This window comes from Moschus berezovskii, chromosome 7 (genome assembly GCF_049115385.1).
Source record: "Moschus berezovskii isolate FMDL1 chromosome 7, NW_MosBer_1.0, whole genome shotgun sequence".
In the NCBI taxonomy this organism is placed as follows: domain Eukaryota; kingdom Metazoa; phylum Chordata; class Mammalia; order Artiodactyla; family Moschidae; genus Moschus; species Moschus berezovskii.
The window spans coordinates 115,947,970-115,971,732 of record NC_142466.1 but is presented as its reverse complement, the minus strand read 5'-3'; the positions used below and the strand labels follow the sequence as shown (position 1 = coordinate 115,971,732).

Here is a 23,763-nt window from a genome sequence, read left to right as displayed (position 1 = left end):
TAGGTAAGACTGCCTTTTGTATCCTTGCCAGACAGAAAAATGATTTGACGCAATTTTCGAAAAATGCTCTCCCCCAATTCCTTTTGGGCAAGCACCCAGAATAGAATATTTTATCCCCTGCAAAAGAGAGAAAGAAAATGATGAGCAAGCTAGAAAAATAGGGCTGAGAGTGTGGTCTATAGAGTTTCTTTAAGCAACAGAAACTTAACCCCAGTCCATAGACTCACATGCCTATAGGGGATTGGGATCAGCTAAAAATAAATTTTGCTTTGGAAGCCAAAAATGGTGATGCAGATAAAATGACTCAATAGTGCCCACTCTGAAAGAACTGGAGACTCGGTCTAGGACTCTCCTGCTGGATTCGGTCTGCTCTGCCTTTCTGTATTTGCATCTTGCGCCTCCGCACAGGAGCCCTTGTGAGCAGTGACTCAAACTCGTTTGGGCCCTTTGCTCATGGGGTGGCGCTCCCCTAGCATTGTGGTGGACCGTCACCCTGGCTGCCCAGCCCTGCCTGTCGGAACACCTTCTGTGCGCGTTGATGAAGGATCTACCTTTCCAAAGAGCCATCAGTGCTGGCTCAACAGCACAGAATTCTAAGCCCCACTTCCTGTGGAAGCTCTCCTGATATCTCCACTCTGCGTTCTGGGTATCTTTCCTTCTGATTAAATACTCACAGCTATATTGTTCTTTCATCTATCCTGAGGTTTCTGTGGTAACTTTAAAAATCTTTAGTCAGAGAAATGACAGCAGCCGCAGCAGCAAGAGTGAGAATAAAGCACATTTATTGTTTGCTATGTATCAGAGACTGTTCTAGACATTCTCAAGAATTATGTCACTTAGCTCTCTCAGTCACCCTCTGACGGAGCTACTGAAAGTATCTCCATTTTAGAGAAGAGAAAGTGGAGCCTTTGACAGGTTGGCTGGCTAACTTGAGAGGACTTAGGCAGTCCGTGGAGAAGCCTGGCTCTAGCAACGCCCAACTCCGTCCCGTGCCACGGTTTCCTGCCAGAAGACATGCTGGAGACACCATCTTCCTTTCCACAAGGCCCCTCTGAAAATAGTCCTTTTTTAGCTGCCATATGACGATAGGTTGAAATGATGGGTTTCACTTTTTTTAATAATTTATAAGCAAGAGAAAGATAAAAATCTAGAGACGCAACTGTGCAGTCGAGAGTGAGAAATGCCGTTTATTCAGCACGTCCCTGGCGAGCAGGGTTAGGGGTGTCCCCGAAGCATGAAGGAAGAGAACGTTTCAATCCGAAGAGCACGGTCCTCTTTGGCACGGTGGGCAGTAAAACCACTACCCCAGTGCGCATCGGTGGCAAAAACTGCCAGCAGCTCCAAATGAGGGGGAGAGAGATGTCCCAGGTGAAAGTGCCTGAATGACTTAATTTAGCCCAGAGTTGTCCATTTTGGGGGGACACCATCGGCGATGGGCTGCTGTGTTGACATTTCATGGGTACGAGAGTAGTGCTCGAGCCCAGATAAACCCTTCTCCTTCACTGGTCCTCAGGATCAGGACTCCAATTAGTCTTTTCTCTTTTCACAGAGAAAAGCCCATGCAGTGTGATCAGGAGAACTCCCTATAACCGTGAACGGCCCATTTCCTCTCAGTGAGCTTTGCCTTCTTCGTTTTTAGGCAAAGGAGAGAAAATGAATCAAACACCAGCCTCCCCTGATCCCACTGCATGTATGTGTGAATGACACAGTGGTTCTGTTAAATTATGTAACTCTGTTTATGTCATTCTTACCTGGGGAAACTACCAAAGTATCCCATTATTCACAGGATAAAGTCCAAACTCCTCAGCACATAATAAAGACCTTTGACCTCTGGCATCTGCCCTCCTCCAGCACTGCCCGCCCACCCATCCGAGTTCGTGTCCCTCCCAGCAGCTCCCAGACATGCGAAATGTTAGTTCTTGCTACCCCTCTCTTTAGAATGAGCTTCGTAGTTCTTTTTTACATAATGATTCACTTTTCAACCAGCCCACGTATCATTTCCTCTACAAAGGTTTCCCTGCTCTTCCAGCAATGCTAATGCTGCCTCAGCTGTCCAGTTGCCTCGTACTGCCAGCTCTACCCTGGGTCCGTAAAGCTGTGTTGTGATGAGGTGTGTTGTCTGTGCCGGCTGATTATATTGTAAACTCCCCAAGGGCAAAAATCGTGTCTTTTTTTTTTTAATCTCTTGCGACGAGTTGACTCACTGGAAAAGAGTCTGATGCTAGGAGGGATTAGGGGTGGGAGGAGATGGGGACGACAGAGAATGAGATGGCTGGATGGCATCACCGACTCGATGGACATGAGTTTGAGTGAACTCTGGGAGTTGGTGACGGACAGGGAGGCCTGGCGTGCTGTGATTCATGGGGTCGCAAAGAGTCGGACACGACTGAGCGACTGAACTGAACTGATAGACCTAGTGCCTAGCTCAGGACTTGTGCTGCATGAATAAGGTTCATAAATATTAGAAGAAAGGAACAGGAAAGAAATGAAGGAAATAAGGAAAAATAAACAGTGAGCTTGTGCTTTCAATAAGGGCTTTCTCCCACAATGGAAAAGCTTTATTAACGGATCTGGCTCTGGCTTCAGTACTAATATCACGAAATAGCGTATGGAGAGAGCAGGGGTGGCCAGGATCACACTCTGAGAAGTTTAAGGAGAAGCGAGGGAACTGGAGGCCTCGCCAGATGCCCTGCGTGGATCTGGGCAGGCCCAGAGCTCCTCTGGTCCCAGCGCACAAGGGGAAAGCTAGCAGCTTCAGATTCCTGCGTGTCGCCTCTTGAAACTCCATAACCTTCCACTTCCTCCTTCCCGCTGCTCTCCTCCAGGTCTTCAGATCGTCTTCCCTCAGTATCTGCAGGAGAAGTTCGTCCAGTCGGCCTTGAGCTACATCATGTGCAACGGCGAAGGGGAGTACGTGTGTCAGAACAGCCAGTGTCGGTGCCAGTGTGCCGAGGAGTTCCCGCAGTGCAACTGCCCCATCTCTGACATCCAGATCATGGAGTACACGCTGGCCAACATGGCCAAGTCGTGGGCCGAAGCCTACAAGGACCTGGAGAACTCAGGTAGGCAGCCTCGCGGGACTGCTGCATGGAGGCCCACGTGCCCGGCATCTGACGGGCATCAGGATGGCCAAGGGGAATCCGCTCATGGACTGCCCTCCCCGCCAGCCTTTCACTCAGGAGGGTCCAGAGCCATTCGAGTAGCCATCAAAGAGGAGGCACTCAATAAATCTCCACCGAGTGGAATAATGAATAACATAATCAAGTTTGTGGTCCTGTGATATATTGCTTCTGTGGTACCCAGACGATAGACAGAATAATGCCTCGGAGCACAGAGGAGGCCTCTGGAGAGAGGAGTCAGAGCTGGTTGTATTGATTCCTGAGTCTGTGTGTGTGTGTGTGTGTGTGTGTATGTCTCTCAAAATAAAAGAACACACACATATGTGCAAATATGGGTATGTATATAGGTACATATATGTGTAGATATTGATGTAGATGGCCCAAGAATTCAGCCTGTCATAGCTGGAAGTCACTTTTCAGGAAATTTGGCCATTTTCTGCTTGTTGTGGTTGAGAAAAATGCATTTCAGGGGAGGACAGTCCCCGAGGCCATAAAGTAGGTAAGGTGCAAAGTTGGCTCTCTGCCTCACGGAGCTTCCAGTTAATGGGCCATCCAGGCATGGATCATCTAACTATGCAGGTACTGCTGCTGCTTCCGCTGCTGCTAAGTCACTTCAGTCGTGTCCGACTCTGTGTGACCTCATAGACGGAAGCCCACCAGGCTCCCCCGTCCCTGGGATTCTCCAGGCAAGAACACTGGGGTGGGTTGCCGTTTCCTTCTCCAATGTGTGAAAGTGAAAAGTGAAAGCAAAGGCGCTCAGTCATGTCCAACCCTTAGCGACCCCACGGACTGCAGCCTACCAGGCTCCTCCATCCATGGGATTTTCTAGGCAAGAGCACTGGAGTGGCTTGCCATTGCCTTCTCCGATGCAGGTACTGGTGACATGTTAATCATTTGTGTGTGTGGACTGAGGAGCTCCTGTGAGCAGGTCACGTGTTGTTGGTGGGTGGTGTGGTCAGGGAGTCAGGAGGGGCCCCCTCCAGGGAGAGTGTCAGCATTTGAGTGTGTGCAGAGCTCAGAGGGTGAGTGCAGGTCGGCCAGCGGGAGGCACCCAGGAGTGACACGGCTGCGATGTGGGGTAGGAGGATGGTATAGACAGTAAAAGTGAAATGTGCAGAGACGCCAATGCCAAGATGTTTAGGAGGAAAACTTAGCAGGACTGGGTGGTAGACTGGCTCTGAGAGTTGGAGGAAGGGTCTTCAGGTGAGCTCCAAGGACTTTAAGGTTTTTCGTTAAGCAGTCTGATGGATATGGGTACCATTCACAGAGCAAGACCACCCCTGAAGGTTTAGAAAGAAGACTGTGTACTGAGTTTTGGACGTGAAAAACTTGGGAACCCTTGAGACTTCCAATAGAGATGCCAAGTGGATATCTGGCATTTAATATGTTCTCAGAGATGTGTTAAATAAATGGACATATGTATAGAGCATTTCTATTTTTAACACAACTTTATATTCCTTAAATCTGTTATAAACTGCACTGAAGTATGTAGTGGTTTCACTGTGTTCTAGAGGAGGGAGGGTGCCAAGCACCAGTGTCTCCCCAGGGCCACAGAGTCAGTAAGTGACAGCATTGGTAATGGAACCCCTGATTCCAAATCCAGTGCTCACAGCAGCTTTTGTAACTTATTAATTCTACTTTTCCCACCCAACCCTCCCACCAGGCCTCAGTTCACTCATCTGATAAATGAGAGGACATGTTTTTGTTTTTAATATTTGCATTTATTTAAATATTTCTCCAAGAAACCCTTTGATCAAACAAAATCATACCTTGGAGCCACTGTGTACCACAGATAAAAGCTGAGCCGCAGAGCGCTGGGTTTGAAAACCACTGGTTTCCACGAACTCCGAGCCCCGCTCTAGCTCTGGGAGCACAGAAAGCATCCAGGATTCTGTTCTTACGGGGTCACCCAGTGGAGCTGCGATGCCTTAGGAACCTGCACCCATTAGTCCATTTAAAATCCCGGGAATCTATGAAAGAGGAGGGCTTCATGATGGAAATGTGTCATGACGAGTATTTGGCCTCAAAAAAAAAAAAAAGAAGAAGAAGAAGCATTTGATAAAATGCTTTTGCAAAGATTCTGCTGATTGCTAAAAAGCAGAGGTGGGTGTCGGCTGTGTGTGCATGTAGTAGGGATGCCTAGCATAGAATCCTTTTTCCCAAGGAAGAGAAACCGCGTAGGGTGGGTGGGTGGGTAGGTAGGGGTGGGGGTAGGAAATGCAGAAAGCGGAGATGCTGCAGAGTAAGCTGAAAAGGCCGCGGAAATGACTGCAGTGTCACAGTTTGTCTCCACAAAAGCACATTTTCCCCAGATATCCTGCACTTACCCATTTTGAAATGCTTGTGCCTATGAAGACAAACCCATCCATCTGCACGTTTATGTGGCTTGTACCTGTGTACTTTCCTCCTTTCCTTTGCAACCCATAACCTTAATGACTCAGGACCAGGCCATCTGGTCAAAGGACAAAGCCATTGATTCCTTCATGGCTGGAGTGTTAGTGGTCAAATAGGACCTAGTTTACACACATAAATAGGGGTGTGCCTCCTTTGGGCTTCTCTGGTGGCTCAGTGGTAAAGAATCCTCCTGCCAATGCAGAAGACTCAGGTTCGATCCTGGGTCAGGAAAATCGCCTGGAAGAGGAAATGGCTACCCATTCCAGCATAGTTGCCTGGAAAATCCCATGGACAGAGAAGCCTAGAGGGAGCTAGTCCATGGGGTCGCAAAAAGGTTGGACAAGACCTAACGACTAAACAGCAACGCCTCCTTTATTTGGAGTTTTAGTCAAGAAATTAAATCATTTTCACTTAAAAAAATGTTTTCATTGAAGTATAGTTGATTTACAATGCTGCATTAATTTCCAGTGTGCAGAGTGAATCAGTTATGCATGTACACATATCCCCTCTTTTTTAGATTCTTTCCCCATCGAGGCCATTGCAGAGTATTGAGTAGGGCTCCCTGTGCTATTTACATTTGCTGCTGCTGCTGCTGCTAAGTCACTTCAGTCGTGTCTGACTCTGTGTGACCCCATAGATGGAAGCCTACCAGGCTCCCCCGTCCCTGGGATTCTCCAGGAAAGAACACTGGAGTGGGTTGCCATTTCCTTCTCCAATGTGTGAAAGTGAAGTCACTCAGCCTTGTCCGACCCTTAGCAACCCCACGGACTGCAGCCTACCAGGCTCCTCCATCCATGGGATTTTCTAGGCAAGAGTACTGGAGTGGCTTTTTAGCAGGGTCTTATTAGCTGTCTATTTGATAAACAGTTGTGTGGATACATCAGTCCCAGTCTCCCAGTTTATTGCCACCCCTCTTCTTATGCTTATGGTGACCAGAAGCTTGTTTAGATGTTCCTGTCTGACCCAAATTCTGGTTCCTTGAAAGGACTGTTATCTCCAAGGTCAACAGAGCCCTTTACAAGATAAGCTGCATTGAGGGGGAGAGCTGGACTGGTCAAAGCATCAGAGTCATCAGGGCCAGTCCCCTGCCTCCAGCCAGCTCCCTGAATAAATCCATCCATGCAGTCATCCTTCCCATCTTACACAACCATCCATTCAGCACTTTCTGGATTTTGAAAACTAGGCAGATGTCATCCTATGTCCTTCTCTGAAGATTTGGATTAGATGCTATTATTGACAGATGGGAAAACTGAGGCATTGAATAACAATTGTGTAACAGTCATGGTTATACAGCCGTCCACAGTTTAAGAATCAGACTGAACTCCTGCGTGTCTGACTGTCTATAGTGAGGTGCTGAGGTCTTCTAGGAGTCAGAGACTCCTGTTTTTAGCACCTTAATATAAAATATATTAAAAATACATAGTTTTGGCTCCCAATTCGCTGTCTTATTTATGTGTTGAGAGTAAGTAAATACGCTAAGTAAGAGTACGTGCTTTGGAGCCATCCAGAGCTCTGGTTCTACCATTTCCTGGCTGTGTGACCTTGGCAAGTCAATTAACTCCCCTGTGTCCTAGTTTCTGTAGAAGGAGGGCACTAAAAGCACCCGTCTGATACGTTTGCTATAAAAATCAGTTATATGTGCTAAGTGTTGAAGACTGAGCTTCGTGCTTATTGAAAGCTTTGAGGGCATTTTTTAAAAATGAATGCCTGCTGCTGCTGCTGCTAAGTCGCTTCAGTCGTGTCCGACTCCGTGCGACTCCATAAACAGCAGCCAACCAGGCTCCCCCGTCCCTGGGATTCTCCAGGCAAGAACACTGGAGCGGGTTGCCATTTCCTTCTCCAATGTGTGAAAATGAAAAGTGAAAGTGAAGTCACTCAGTCGTGTCCGACTAGTAGCGACCCCATGGACTGCAGCCCACCAGGCTCCTCTGTCCATGCGATTTTCTAGGCAAGAGTACTGGAGTGGCTTGCCATTGCCTTCTCCGAAATGAATGCCTAATATACCTGAAATTTCCTTCTAGGTTGGGTTTTGTTTCTGTTTTTGACTGTGCAGCAGGTGGGATCTTAGTTCCCCTGCTGGGGAGTGAACTCATGTCCCCTGTGTTGAAGCATGGAGTCCCAACCACTAGACCACCAGGGAAGTTCTTTGTGTAGGGTTTATAACATGAAGTAAAAGTATTAAGGTTCAGATATAGATAGATTTGATAGATATTCCAACTAGTTAGGCTTTTTTCCCTGCAAAATGGTTAGCCCCTTAATTCATTAATATTCCCAATACTGGGGGTGGGTGAGGGTAAGTATTAGATCAGAAAACAACAGCTCATGTTTTAATCCTTCCTCTTGTTGCCCCCGGACTATTGTGCCTTCAGAAAATCATTTTCCCACTTGAGGCTTCAGTTCTTCCAAATGTAGAACAAGAACTCTGACCCAGATAATTCCTAAGGCTGTGTCGCCTCGTGGCACTTGCTGACACACTGAACCTGAGCATCCCAAACTGAGGCAGAAACCCTGGAGACCCAAGAGTGTGTCCCCATCTCTTAAGCTGAAGTTTCCCAAACTGTGACTTGAGGAAAGGCGGTCTGCCCATACAGCGTCCAGTGAGAGCAGGACTCACAGAGGGAAGGGGATCTGTATCAGTCCCCTGTCTGTCTGCGGATTTCATCACAGAATGTTCGGTTGCTGCTAATATCCTCTCACACTGTCACCTTCTGCTTCCCTAAATTTCAGATTGAGACCAGGCATGGGTTGCAGTCATCCAGCAGGCCACCGTATTTGGCTGGAATTTGTTAATATCGTTTTCATCATATTTATTTTTACAGGTTTATTTCTACAGCTACCAAATGCCTGTTACAGTGATTTTCTGTGTCGATTGGGTAAAAATGTGGTTTAATTACTTCAAAGAAAATATTAAGTAAGATATAAGTGCAAGTGATATGTGAATACCGTTATAAAGCTGGCACTCACATGACAGGAGTTCTGGCAGCCCTGTCTGAATAAGGATGCGGGACGCAGCAAAGCACTGTTAGAAGACCATCGTTGAAAGCGCAGCGCCCCCTTCGCCGCCTGCCGGGAGCAGAGCCGGCTGGCGCCATGTTCATAGCCCGCCGAGGAGCTGGCTTTAGTGCGGGCCTGTTTGCTGGCGGGTAGGGCTGAGCATTCGAGGCAGCCTCAGATGGGGAATGTCATGCTCAGCCCGTCTCCTTGGCCTTTGTCTCTTGCTAGATGAGTTTAAATCGTTCATGAAGCGTCTCCCTAGCAACCACTTCCTGACCATCGGGAGCATTCACCAGCACTGGGGCAGCGACTGGGACCTGCAGAACCGCTACAAGCTCCTGCAGAGCGCCGCGGAGGCCCAGAGGCAGAAGATCCAGCGCACCGCCCGCAAGCTCTTCGGCCTCAGTGTCCGCTGCCGCCACAACCCCAACCACCAGCTGCCCAGAGAGAGGTGAGTGCCAGCCCACCCACCGCCCCGCGGGCTCAGACCTGCCAAAGAGGCGGCGCAGTGTCGAGGATGCACCTGGAACGCACGGCCTTGCGTGGGCCGGAACCGCGGTTTCTTGGGCTTCTCCCCTACTGGCTCTGGTGGCACTGGGTTTCTTACCTTTTCCGGAAAATGCCCTGAACTTCCAGCACGTGTGTTGTCTGATCCATCTCATTGAGGAAGGAAATTAACAATAGCCTTGACCGCTGTGACATTATTCTGGTTGCTTAAATGTGTTCTCTAACTTTAAAATTACTTGGCAAAGCCGTTTTTAGCACCCTCATCTTAGTAGTGAAGAAACTAGGTTAGTGAATGAATCGAACCACTTACTGATTGAGGGCCTTTGATCAGGGCCTGCAGTAGAGTGAAGCAAAGGAGGCGCCTCCCCTGAGAACTTTAAGGGAGCACTCCCTCCCCAGCCACGCAGGGGCAGGGTCCTCGCTGAGAGGGAGTGCCTCCTCAGGTAACCACCTGCCTTGCTGGCCTCAGCACCGCAGCAGCCCTGCTGTCCACGTGCCAGATATCCTGGTGGATGATGGAGAAGATGGGGGTGAGCAAGACTCACAGGGCTCATGCCCTCCTAGCACCTAGGGTCTATCTACTCTCTTGGGAGGATTCAAATTCAGAATTCACATCCAAGGCTCTTAGACTCTGCTCTCCCAGGGCATTTATGAGCTACATCAGGGGTTCTGTATTGGTGTCTCCGGGGTTTTCTTGCAGGCATCATGGGATAGCAAGAAGGCAGGCTTGGGGGTCTGTCCACCCTGTTCCTGCCAGAGCAACGATGCTTTCATCTGCTTCATATTTGGGAGTTCCACGTTCAGCTTTGGTCAGTGGGAATGGGTCCTCCCTTTAAAAGACTGAGGCTCAGTCACCTTCACTTAACAGATTCTATGCCAATGTGCGTGCCTGCATGCTCAGTCGCATCTGACTCTTTGGATCCCAGTTTCTTTGTACACTCATCTGGGCTCATCTCTATTCTCCCCTTTTCCCCCAACTTAGATCCCTTTGCTTTGCGTCTAGCTTGTGATCCTTATTTTGTGAGACAAATGGAATTTCAGCCGCCAGTGGCTTACTTGTTGAAATGCTGCAGGAGGAGGGACTAGGAAAGGGGTCCCTTGTCGTCTGCGAGTGAAGGTCTGGAGTGGATTCTGTTTAGACCCACCTGGCATCTGTGACCTGCATCAGGCACTGGGGCAGGTTCAGAAATGAACACAGTAACAGGGTCATGAAAGAGATCTCTTAGCAGAGGAGTGAGGAGGGGATTCTGTTGGCAATCAGGAAGTGCTCCCCAAGGTATTAACTTACTAGGAGCACCATAGCGAAGCACCACGGACAGAGTGGTTTAAACAACAGAAATTCACTTTCTCCCAGTTGTGATGGCTAGAAGTCTGAGATTGCAGTGGGTGGTTTCTCCCGAGGCTCCTTTCCTTGGCTTGTAGCTGGGCTTTCTCTCTCTGGGTGTCTCTGTGCTAACTCTCTTTTCTTATCAGGACACCAGACCTGTTGGCTTAGGGCTCATCTCAGTGACTTCATTTTAACTTAATTACCTCTTTAACGATCTTATCTCCAGAACTGCATTCAGAGATACTGGGAGGAGGACTGGATTTGGGGTGATATAGTTGAGCCTAGACACCACAAGAGGTGGCGTTTGACCAGATCCCTAAATGATGGAATGGTGCCTCCCCAGGTGGACCACACTGGCTGCACATCGGAGCAAAAGAGTAGCATTTAATGGTTCAGATCAGATCAGATCAGATCAGTTGCTCAGTCGTGTCCGACTCTCCGCGACCCCATGAATCACAGCACGCCAGGCCTCCCTGTCCATCACCAACTCCCGGAGTTCACTCAAACTCATGTCCACAGAGTCGGTGATGCCATCCAGCCATCTCATTCTCTGTCGTCCCCTTCTCCTCCTGCTCCCAAGCTTTCCCAGCATCAGAGTCTTTTCCAGTGAGTCAACTCGTCACATGAGGTGGCCAAAGTATTGCAGTTTCAGCTTTAGCATCAGTCCTTCCAATGAACATCCAGGATTGATCTCCTTTAGAATGGACTGATTGGATCTCCTTGCAGTATAAGGGACTCTTAAGAGTCTTCTCCAACACCACAGTTCAAAAGCATCGATTCTTCGGCGATCAGCCTTCTTCACAGACCAACTCTCACATCCATACATGACCACGGGAAAAACCATTGCCTTGACTAGACGGACCTTGGTTGGCAAAGTAATGTCTTTGCTTTTTAATATACTATCAAGGTTGGTCATAACTTTCCTTCCAAGGAGCAAGTGTCTTTTAATTTCATGGCTGCAATCAGCATCTGCAGTGATTTTGGAGCCCAAAAAAATAAAGTCTGACACTGTTTCCACTGTTTTTCCATCTATTTCCCATGAAGTGATGGGACCAGATGCCATGATCTTTGTTTTCTGAATGTTGAGCTTCAAGCCAAACTTTTCACTCTCCTCTTTCACTTTCATCAAGAGGCTTTTGAGTTCCTCTTCACTTTCTGCCATAAGGGTGGTGTCATCTGCATATCTGAGGTTATTGATATTTCTCCCAGCAATCTTGATTCCAGCTTGTGCTTCTTCCAGCCCAGCATTCCTCATGATGTACTCTGCATATAAGTTAAATAAGCAAGGTGACAATATACAACCTTGACGTACACCTTTTCCTATTTGGAACCAGTCTGTTGTTCCATGTCCAGTTCTAACTGTTGCTTCCTGACCTGCATACAGGTTTCTCAAGAGGCAGGTCAGGTGGTCTGGGATTCCCATCTCTTTCAGAATGTTCCACAGTTCATGGTGATCGACACAGTCAAAGGCTTTGGCATAGTCAATGAAGCAGAAATAGATGTTTTTCTGGAACTCTCTTGCTTTCTCCATGATCCAGCGGATGTTGGCAATTTGATCTCTGGTGCCTCTGCCTTTTCTAAAACCTGCTTGAACATCTGGGAGTTCACGGTTTACATACTGCTGAAGCCTGGCTTGGAGAACTTTGAGCATGACTTTACTAGCGTGTGAGATGAGTGCAATTGTGCGGTAGTTTGAGCATTCTTTGGCATTGCCTTTCTTTAAACAAATGTAGGTGTCAGTTTTGCTGGTTGTCAATCTAGAGGATGAAGTGGTAAGTCCAGAAGCCCCAAGATGTGGGGCAGGCACATGATTCAAGGTGAGCAGTGTGTCCAGGGCACAGAGCGTAGAGCTCAGTGGGCACACGGGGTTCAGGGAAGGCTCGGGTCGGTGGGTCCAGAGGAGAGAGGACTGGGCAGGCCTTGGAGTGGAGGGAACAAGGGCAGAATCGGGGGCCTGGGTGGGATCACACCCTACCCTCGGCGAGTTCTGTGACCTTGAGTAGGTCGCTTCTCTTCTCTGAGTGTAGATGTCCATAAGTATAACGTGCTCTTCTCTGCAAGACGACAGGCATAAACAGCTAGAAGTGTCCTCCAACCAGTGGGACCTGCAAAGAAAGAACTCGCCGTGTTGTCCTCTCTCCTCCTGAACCAGAACCTTCTCCTCCACACATCTGGAGAGGACCTCTGGGTTCCATGTTGGCAAGTTCACATGGCATGTTTTGGACTCTGGATACCGGAGAGCAGAGACACACACATGGGCACGGTGCTGACTCGTCCGATGCCCTCCCAGGAGAGCTGGGCCTCTTTGCTGGTGGCGGGCCACTTCCTGCCATGCAAACCGGAGGCTTTAATGAGCAGGCAGGGCACCTCCCCGCCACGCAGCTGTGTCAGACAGAGGTGCTGAAACTGGGCACCCTGGGCCACCTGAGCCGATCAAGCTGGAATTGGCTAATGAGCCACTTGCTCTGCTGTGATTTCTCTGTTTCCTGGGCTCCATGGGCGCTGAGTCCACAAGCTAATGCTCTCCCTTATGTCAAGAAGGGTGGCTGGCAGTGTTGAGGCAGGGGTGGAGAGGGGACAGGGAAGGAGCGTGGACTGGGTCCGAGCCCTGGCCCCTTTACCAGCCACGAGGCTTTGTAAGTGACTCCCCGCAGCTCATTGGAGCCGTGGGTAATTCCACTAGCCTTCAGGTTAAGGATGAGGATTAAGATTTAAAATTCAAAAAGCCTGTCCGGTTTATAGAGCGGTGTCACTTAGCACAGGTCCCCCCACTATCTGAAAGTAGAGTGTTTCCATGAAGCCTTTCATAAGCTCAAATGGTATAAAGCAAAGAAGCAGTTACCTTTTTTCAAGAAAGCTAAAATCTTGGGACTTCTTCTGGTTAGGTCTTTTGTAAGTCTTTATTATTAATAAACAGTGAAGTGGCATAAAGCAAACTTTCGGAAAGCAGGGGATGCCTGTGCATGGATGCTGAAGGCCAGGCGCGGTTCTGAGCATCTCCTGTGACTTAACTCCTGTTCCCCTCACTACAGCGTTGTGAACTCGGCACTCTTACTATTTCTATTCTACAGATAAGGGAACCGAGGCACCCACAGTTTACTAACATATGCAAGGGCAATAAATGTTATTTTATTGTTACTTCAAAGAGGCGTTTGCCTCGGAAATTTAGTGAGAAGTCAAATCTAGATAACTGGAGCTTGGTTTCAAGGCATGTTGGAACCTTAATACTGGACTGGAAGGATTCTGGTTATCAATTGTTGCCAGGAGTATTCTGGTTATCAACTGCTGCCAAACAATTCACTTAAGACTTCTTGGTTCAAAGCAACACTTAGGATAAACTCTCAGGATTCTGCAGACTGACTGGGTGCAGCTGGGGCTCCCTCAGGTTGGCTGGGGCTGGGGTCACCAGGGGCTTGACTGGACTGGACATCCATGATGGCTCACTCCCAGAGGTGGCTGGTGATACTGGCCCTCCCGTGCCCACTTCACACGGCCTGGGCTTCTTGAAACATGGCAGTCTCCTGAGACTAAAAGGAAATCGTAAGTCTTCTTACAGCTTCGCTTTTGAAGTCATAGAATATCCCTTCTACCATATTCTCTTGGCCAAAAGCCCAGCGGAGATTCAAGGGTGTGGATATTGGGAGGTGTGTGGTAGGGGTGGGGGTGCAGAGGGAATCCTTTTTGGAGATTAAGTACCACAGGATAAATGGAGTACAGTTGGAACTAGAGGTGGCTATTCTGTGTGTAGGGCAAATAAGATGAATGATAATAAAAATCACAGAACAATGACAGACACCCATTGGACATGTATTATGACAAGCAGTACAGCTCACTAAAGACTCTCGAGTCAGATCGCCTGGGTTCAGATCCCAGCTTTGTTGCCATCTCAGTTTATAACCCTGGGGAAGTTCCCACCCCCTTTGAGTCTCAGTAGTCTCATCTCTAAAATAAAGCGAACAACAGTGCAAATACATGGGGCTGTCTTCAGGATTAAATGCTTGAACCCACATAAAATGTTCAGAACAGGGCCTAACACATGGAAAAAACTTAATACATGTTGTTCAGGCACTGAGTCGTGTCTGACTCTTTGCAACCCCGTGGACTGCAGCCCACCAGGCTTTCTTGTCCTTCACTATCTCCCGGAGTTTGCTCAAACTCATGTCCTTGGAGTCAGTGATGTCATCGCACCATCTCGTCCTCTGTCACCCCCTTTTCCTTCTGCCCTCAATCTTTCCCAGCTTCAGGGTCTTTTCCAACAAGTTGGCCATTCGCATCAGGTGGCCTGTTTTTACCAGGCACTGATTTTTGCATATAAATTGCTTAGCCCACAGTAGCAGTCAGTGAGTCTGAGTGTTGATGATAATGATGACATGTATTTTTTTCCATCTAATACTCACACAATCTCTATGAAGCTGATGCAATTGGATTTGTTTTATAGATGAGGAAACTGATGAAGCAGAGATGGAATTGACTTGTCCCAGGTTACAGGGCAGATAAGTGGCAGGATTGGAATGGACTTGCTGACCCCATGGGTGGAGCTGGTGGTCAGGAGGCTGGCGCAGGCTCCAGGCAGTAAGCGGACGTGGGAGAGACAGCGCTGCCTGCTTGGGGCACTTTGGTGTGAGTGTATGATGATGTTGAAGGCAGAGTTGGCTCTTCGAGGTCATGGGGGTGGTGGTAGACCAGGAATAGAGTTCTCCCAGCCCTGATGTAGGACACCAAGATTCAGGAAATGGCCCCAGTCCTTGAACTCTGAACCAGTTCTGGAGGCCAGGCAGACAGGCAGACACATCCTCTCTAAGTAGACAGAGGAAGTCAGGTTCAGGGCAGGACAAGGCAGCCAGTGTTTCCAGAGAACTCAGCCTGGGTGAGCTCTGGAAGCATAAGATAAACAGGACACACCCCTCCCCCAGGATCAGTGCTAGTCCAGTTGAGGGCCAAGGACTAATTTCAGACCACACCTGCCAGCAGGGAATTTGACACCTCACCAAATACCTGTAGCGTTCCCAGCGTGTATTAGGCGACGTGGTGGGTCCCAGGGATAGTGTGTGAATTTCTTTCCGCCGGTGCAGACCTTGCCTACAGTCAGACCACAGTACTGCAGCTGGGCATGTCTAAGAAAGGCAGGACCCACACAGAGGCCCCTGTGGATTGTCTCACTCCCAGGAGACCCTTATGTTGTGCAGTTTAAAGAGGGAACAGACTGGGAAGTGGGCTTTGAGTTTGGTCACTACTATAGCTAGACTTTTTGAACCTTGGTTTTCTCCTCTGTAAAACAGACATAATCATTTTCTCCTCCTGCTTCTGAGGGCTTTATCTGGCTCACCTGAGATGGTGTGTCTGGCAGCATTTTGTAAAATCTGAGTACTCTCTGAGAGGGGACTCCGCAAGCAGGGTGAACTTGAAATTAAATTCGTCAGGAAGAGAATGGGACTGAGTTTAGGTTCAAGGCAACACTTTCAGGGGGCTTCCCTGATGGCTCACTTGGTAAAGAACCCACCTGCAATGCAGGAGACCCCAATTCAATTCCTGGGTTGGGAAGATCCCCTGGAGAAGGGATAGGCTACCCACTCCAGTATTCTTGGGCTTCCCTTGTGGCTCAGCTGGTAAATAATCCACCTGCAATGTGGGAGACCTGGGTTCGATCCCTGGGTTGGGAAGATCCCTGGAGAAGGGAGAGGCTTACCCACTCCAGTTTTCTGCCCTGGAGAACTCCTTGGGGTCACAAAGAGTCAGACACGACTGAGCGACTGTCACTTTCACCACTTTCAGGCATTTCCACTGTCCTGCACACTTCCACCTCATCTAATCACATCTAGTGACAACTCGCCTGGCAGTGTCAAGTCATGCCATTTTATGAATGGAGAATGTTAAGACATAGAGATGTTAATTGACTTGCTTCATAATCTCTGTGAAGTTTACATAACAAGTAAGAGGCAGGATTCAAACCCAGGCAGAGTCTTTTCGTACAACATCTGTGCTATTCTGTCTACTCCTGAGACAAGACGCTCCCCTGCCTACACTGCTAACCGCGGTGTGGTGGAAAACACCTCTCACTCCAGAGGAGGGAAGGAAGCAGGGAGGGAGAACGGTAAAGAGAGGAGGAGGAAGGAAAGAGAGGAAGCGAGAGAAAGAAGAGAAGCATAAACTCAACTCGAGCAACGGCTTCTGCTGGCTTCTGTGCGGCTCCATAAGCGTTTGCTGACCCTCCGGCCTCCCGCCTCGCGCCGCACACTGGGGGCCCTGAAAGGCCACCGCGAAGGGGTCTTTCTCTTCTCAGCATCATTGTTGTACTTCTGAAAAGGACACTGGTTTGAACCAGACCTGAGTTCATATCCTGGACTGGGCCCTGTGTGAGCCTTTAAGTCCAGCATATATTCCAGACTGAGAATGTTGAGTGCAAAAAAAAAACACAACAGCCTTGCAGGGATGGGGACAGCCTGAATAAAGAACAGTTTATACCTCACCTTTACCCAGAACAGCTCTTTATCCATTTCCTTTATGGGAACTCTCATTAAAACTCATTTGGGAAAATAAGGCGATTTTTTATTTTTGCAAAAACAATTTGAAAACAGCTGGGGCTCTCTGAGGCCCTTCCCAACTCCTAGGAGAAATATCAGTCTCATAGAATGAGAGAGTAACTGTTCAACTCCAAAATACTGATAGAGACCAGTAATTGAGTCTGTGAGCTGTGCTGCTTTCTGATGACGCTAATTGGTCATGTCTCATGCTGCTGCTGCTGCTGCTAAGTCAATTCAGTCGTATCTGACCCTGTGCAACCCCATAGATGGCAGCCCACCAGGCTCACCCATCCCTGGGATTCTCCAGGCAAGAATACTGGAGTGGGTTGCCATTTCCTTCTCCAATGCATGAAAGTGAAAAGTGAAAGTGAAGTCACTCAGTCGTGTCCGACTCAGCGACCCCATGGACTGTAGCCTACCAGGCTCCTAAGTCCATGGGATTTCCCAGGCAAGAGCACTGGAATGGGTTGCCATTGCCTTCTCCCAAGTCTCATGAGAAGCCTACAGTCCAAACCAAGATCTTCTTTTGCCTCAAATGACAACCTTTTGGCGGAGTCTCCCCAGATCACTTTCCAGTCTTTATTCCAGGAGGTAGTCAGAATTATTACTTAAGAAGCAAATTTGATCTTGCCACATCCCTGCTTAGAACCTTTGGTGACCAATCCCTGCTCTCAGGAGCAGACTCTGAAGATGACCTGCCAGCCTGCCATGGTCTGGCCCCGCCGGCCTCTTGCTCCGTGTTTCACGTCCCTTCTTGGCTCACTTGGCTACAGCCCTAGCTCTGCACCCTCTCCCACCTCAGAGGCTTCACACAGGCTGTTCCCACTGCCTGGAAGGTGCCTTCTTTCTTCCTGACCTGCAGTAATAGCTATGGACCCTGCAGATCTCAGCTCAAAAGCCTGTGTTCTTTGCATTGGAATGCTGTATTGGGGGCTTACTTTAGATGCTTCCCTAGCAGTCTGATTTCCCAAATGGAGCCCTAAACTCAGTTGACCACTATACCTTTGCTGCTGCTGCTGCTAAGTCACTTCAGTTGTGTCCGACTCTGTGTGACCCCATAGATGGAAGCCCACCAGGCTCCCCCATCCCTGGGATTCTCCAGGCAAAAACACTGGAGTGGGTTGCCATTTCCTTCTCCAATGCATGCAAGTGAAAAGTGAAAGTGAAGTCGCTCAGTCGTGTCCGACCCTTAGCGACCCCACGGACTGCAGCCTACCAGGCTCCTCCATCCATGGGATTTTCTAGGCAAGAGTACTGGAGTGGCTTGCCATTGCCTTCTCCGACTATACCTTTATTTATCCATTTATTAACACCTATCTCTCCTGTGAGGCTGGCAGCTCCACGTATGCATCTGGACCCAGGTTTTTAATCATTCTAGCAGCATACCTTGGAGAAGGAAATGGCAACCCATTCCAGTGTTCTTGCCTGGAGAATCCCAGGAATGGAGGAGCCTGGTGGGCTGCCGTCTATGGGGTCGCACAGAGTCAGACATGACTGAAGAGACTTAGCAGCAGCAACAGCAATATACCTTCGTAGCACAGTAATTGACATACAGGAGCTTTTAAAAAAAATGTGCTCAATGAATAGACAAATTATTTTTTACTTGGAACAGGGTCCCAAAAACATGTCGACACAGTATTTTGCAGTTGTATTCCACTGCCATATAAATGGGCTTCCCAGGTAGCACTAGTGATAAAGAATCACCTGCCAATGCAAGAGACACGGGTTCGATCCCTGGGTGGGGAAGATCCCCTGGAGGAGGAAACAGCAACCCACTCCATGGGGAGTGGAGAATCCCATGGACAGAGGAGCCTGGCGGGCTATTGTCCACGGGGCCACAAACAGTTGGACATGACTGAAGCAACTTAGCACGCAAGCACGCCATATAAATACATCTGCAGGTTTTTTACACATTACATTGTATGTGGTTGGATTGTCGTCCTCATTCATAAGAAACAAACTAAGGCCAAAGGGAGTGAAGTGACTTGTCCAAGATCATTCCAGGAAAGTGTGAACAGAACATGATGAAGATTCAGGCCCTCGGACCGTGACAGTCCAGGCAGGAAAATGGAAACTGCAAATGAAGGTTGTCTTTAATTGACCTGTATCCAAATTCTGCAAGTATCTGTTGTTAAGTCCCCTACTTTGGGAAATGAACCCCAGTGAGAAAAAAAAAAGTGGGGACAAAAATAAATGCTTCCCAGAGTTTGTTGAATTCAGTCAGGTGGAGAGAAATTCCCAGCACCGGCTAGGGCAGTGTGATCAGGACAGGGTGTCCTGACTTTTGTAGAGGTTACGGTAGAGTAAGACAGAGGAGATTCACGGAACTTGAACTTGAGGGCAGGCGGTATAATTATTGGCATTTTATAATGACTCCTGGTCCTTGGTTTATTTTTACTTCTCATATTCACGTGGCCTTGACCCAGCAGTCCAGGCTCTCGGCAAGCACAATGTAATTACACATTGTTGAGATGAAAATCTCTTGGGGCATCCACCTCAGGCTTCAGTGCCAGGGCCATAGCTTCTGAGCCCATGTCAGCTTTTAACGAACGTCCTCCTCCACACAGTGTTTAATTGGTGTCTACGGAAAGATTCCAGCTACCGAGATAATCGTTCTCTCTGTTATAGGACCCTCAGTATCCACGCTGATTTTGCTTCTTCTCTCTGAACCTATACTTACTTGCCTCTGGATTTAATCTCACAGACTCCTGCCGGGGGGCAGAGGGAAGTGACTTCTTGTCTTTTATTGAGCTGAAGTCACTGGCAGTTTATTAGACTGACAGTCCCTGCTCTCCCAGTTATTAGATTATGTGACTTCAGAAAATCTCTAAACCTACCTGAGTCCTATGTTTCCTCATCTGTATGATCAAGATGGTAAGAAAAGCTGCCCTGTGGAGTTGATGTCTCAGTCAATTTATATGATATATGTGAAAACTCTTCATAAAGAAATACACAGATATGATGTTAATATAATCAAGAGCACAGTCATAGTAGATGCTAGATTTTTGATGAAGACACCACTTCTGCTTCTAAGAAACAGATCTTTCCATTAGAGAAAATAAGCCGTGAGCATTTCAATACTTAAGACTTAGACAGTGCAGTCTGACAGGCCAAGTGTGGGCCGCCACTTACTGCCAGTGGAACCTTGGTACAGTATTAAGGTGTCCGAGCTTGATTTTTCCCATTGATATGGCAGAGAGAAAAATAATACCTACAGGCAGAAAATCAATAAAAGAACATATATGCCACTTTTAGCACATAGTCAGAAGTCAAGCACAAGCCTCCTTAGCAGACAAATTTAGAAACTAATAATTTCTCAGTTAATAGAAAGTTAGGTTAAAATAAGGAATCCTATAATGCTGCACATATATAAATACAAATTATTTTAACAGAAGATATATATATTTCTTGGCTTGTCTTTTGAGGTAGTGCCAGAATCTTTTCTGAGGGAGTTTGTATACTCCAATTGACGTTTTCCTGGCTTTCTTGCATAAACCACACCAGCATTTGTATAATATTTCCAACTTTGGTTTATTCAAAGTGAAGCAGTAGTTTAAAGACTCTTATGAAGCAATCTAAATGTTCGTAGATTTTTATGAGCCCTCCCAATCTTTTTCAGGTACTTCTCCTTTATTTAAATTGACGGCAGTTCTTTCATCAACTGGTCTTTATAGAATTTTCCCACAGAATCCAAATGCATTCCCACAGAAAAAGACAGCTCACATTTCATTGATTTATTTGACTTTTAATTCCATGATCTCATAGTAGCAAATACAACTGGCATAAGCAAGCTTGGGAATAAACAAAACCAACTCTCGGTGAGAATGCTTGTTCCTTGGAGGAACCAGAAGCACATGGGCTTTCGAGGAGCGTAAGTGACCTGCCAGGAGCCTTCAGTGCGCCTGGAGCATCAACCCTATGCTGACCGGATGGAAGAAAGGGTGTCAGTCGTGTTTCAAGTCAGTTACAGGCAGGTCAGTTTACAGGCGCTTGTCCCGAGAGGGGAGCTCTTATTCCTCCTAACTCGTCACTGTAACGATAAATAATGAGAATAACAGTTAACATGGAACCACCGTTTATTATGTACCAGGCACAGCTTTAAATGCCTTACATAATTTACTCATGAATCCACACAGCAATCCTATAGAGTAGATTCACGCTTCCCCTTGTGTAAACACAGAAATTGAATAGCAGTAAAGGGAAGACGGGAGAGAGGTGTATTCCTGTCAGGAAGACTCTAAGAGTCCCCTTTTCTCTTTGCCCAGGTTATTCCTTTCATCCTTTAAATTTCAGATTAAAACCCCGCTTCTAAGCCGTGCTTGTCCTGACACGCTGGACCAAGCACACTGTTGACAGTATGCCTTTGCTGCATGCTGCCCGGAATGTTTTTCCACCGCTTGGCACATTTGCAGGTGTGTGTTTCATCCCAGACTTCCCCTTCTTGAGCACAACCCACCGCTTGGCACATTTGCAGGTGTATGTTTCATCCCAGACGTCCCCTTCTTGAGCACAACCTCTGCAAGGGCGGGGATTTTTTTTTAATTTAATTTAATTTATTTATCTTTGACTGACCTGGGTCTTCACCATTGCATGGGCTTTTCTCTAGTTGCAGTGAGTAGAGGCTACTCTTCTTCGTGGTCCCCAGGCTTCTCTTGCTGTGGAGCAGAGGCTCTAGGGCTCGCGGGCTTCAGTAGTTGCGGCTCCTGGGCTCTGGAGCACAGGCCTCAGTCGTTGACCTGCACAGACTTAGTTGCCCCAAGGCATGTAGGATCTTCCCAGACAAGAGATCGAACCTCTGTCTCCTGCAGTGGCAGGCGGATTCTTATCCCCTGCGCCACCAGAGAAGGAGGGTGGGGATTCTACTCTTCTTGTTCCCCAGTGTTTCCCCCCAGTGACAGGTAAGGTGGCACGTAATGACACAGCGTTTGCTGAACTGAAGTGAGGGACCATTTGAGATGGAAGTTGAAGGCTGATGATGCTTTGAACTTGGGGTGGAAAGAATGGTTGTTTAAGGAAACAGCATATACTTATGAAGAATTGAATGTGACACTGATTTCACCCAGACATGGGAAATAAGAAATCAGAGAAAGCACATAAATCAAGATTGAGTACATGGGATCTGGAAGCAGCCAGTCTGGTGTAAAATCACAGTGAGTTGTGAGCTCAGAGCTTCTGGTCCTAAGTGTCCTCATCAGTAAAATGAGGATAATAACAGTACTTTTTCCCCAGAGTTATTGTGAGGATCACCCAAGATAGACATGTGGTGTTCTTCAGTTCAGTTGCTCAGTCATGTCTGACTCTTTGCGACTCCATGGACTACATCACATCAGGCCTCCTTGTCCATCACTAACTCCCGGAGCTTACTCAAACTCATGTCCATTGAGTCAGCGATGCCATCCAACAATCTCATCCTCTGTCGTCCCCTTCACCTCCCACCATCAAACTTTCCCAGCATCAGGGTCTTTTCAAATAAGTCAGTTTTTTGCATCAGGTGACCAAAGTATTGGAGTTTCAGCTTCAGCATCAGTCCTTCTAATGAATATTCAGGACTGATTTCCTTTAGGATGGACTGGTTGGATCTCCTTGCAGTCCAAGGAACTCTCAAGAGTTCCTTTTCCAACACCACAGTTCAAAAGCATCAATTCTTTGCACTCAACTTTCTTTATAGTCCAACTCTCACATCCATACATGACTACTGGAAAAACCATAGCCCTGACTAGATGGACCTTTGTTGACAAAGTAATGTCTCTACTTTTTAATATGCTGTCTAGGTTAGTCATAACTTTTCTTCCAAGGAGCAAGCATCTTTTAATTTCATGGCTGCAGTCACCATCTGCCGTGAGTTTGGAGCCCCAAAAAATAAAGTCTGACACTGTTTCCACTGTTTCTCCATCTATTTGCCATGAAGTAATGGGACCAGATGCCATGATCTTAGTTTTCTGAATGTTGAGTTTTAAGCCAACTTTTTCACTCTCCTCTTTTACTTTCATCAAGAGGCTCTTTAGTTCCTCTTCACTTTCTGCCATAAGGATGGTGTCGTCTGCATATCTGAGGTTATTGATATTTCCCCTGGCTGTCTTGATTCCAGCTTGTGCTTCATCCAGCCCAGTGTTTCTCATGATGTACTCTGCATATAAGTTAAATAAGCAGGGTGACAAGATCATGGCATCTGGTCCCATCACTTCATGGGAAATAGATGGAAAAACAGTGGAAACAGTGTCAGACTTTGTTTTTTTGGGCTCCAAAATCACTGCAGATGCTGATTGCAGCCATGAAATTAAAAGACGCTTGCTCCTTGGAAGGAAAGTTATGACCAACCTTGATAGTATATTAAAAAGCAGAGACATTACTTTGCCGACCAAGGTCCGTCTAGTCAAGGCAATGGTTTTTCCCGTGGTCATGTATGGATGTGAGAGTTGGACTGTGAAGAAAGCTGATCGCCGAAGAATCGATGCTTTTGAACTGTGGTGTTGGAGAAGACTCTTGAGAGTCCCTTATACTGCAAGGAGATCCAACCAGTCCGTTCTAGAGGAGATCAATCCTGGATGTTCATTGGAGGGACTGATGCTAAAGCTGAAACTCCAATACTTTGGCCACCTCATGAGACGAGCTGACTCACTGGAAAAGACTCTGATGCTGGGAAAGGTTGGGGGCGGGAGGAGAAGGGGACGACGGAGAATGAGATGGCTGGATGGCATCACCGACTCTGTGGACATGAGTTTGAGTGTACTCCGGGAGTTGGTGATGGACAGGGAGGCCTGGCGTGCTGTGATTCATGGGGTCGCGGAGAGTCGGACACGACTGAGCGACTGAACTGAACTGAACTGAACTGAAGCAGGGTGACAATATTCAGCCTTCACGTACTCCTTTCCCGATTTGGAACCAGTCTGTTGTTCCATGT

At 47.6% G+C, this 23,763-nt stretch overlaps 1 protein-coding gene across 1 annotated transcript in view; it reads left to right on the top strand.

The window, feature by feature from the left end:
- BRINP1 (BMP/retinoic acid inducible neural specific 1) overlaps nt 1-23,763 on the top strand; it is a 203,860-nt gene that overhangs the window by 164,079 nt on the left and 16,018 nt on the right. Inside the window, exons 6-7 of the mRNA XM_055427959.2 lie at nt 2,826-3,062; nt 8,736-8,958. Coding sequence (XP_055283934.2) covers nt 2,826-3,062; nt 8,736-8,958 — 460 coding nt within the window. The remainder of the gene's footprint in view (nt 1-2,825; nt 3,063-8,735; nt 8,959-23,763) is intronic.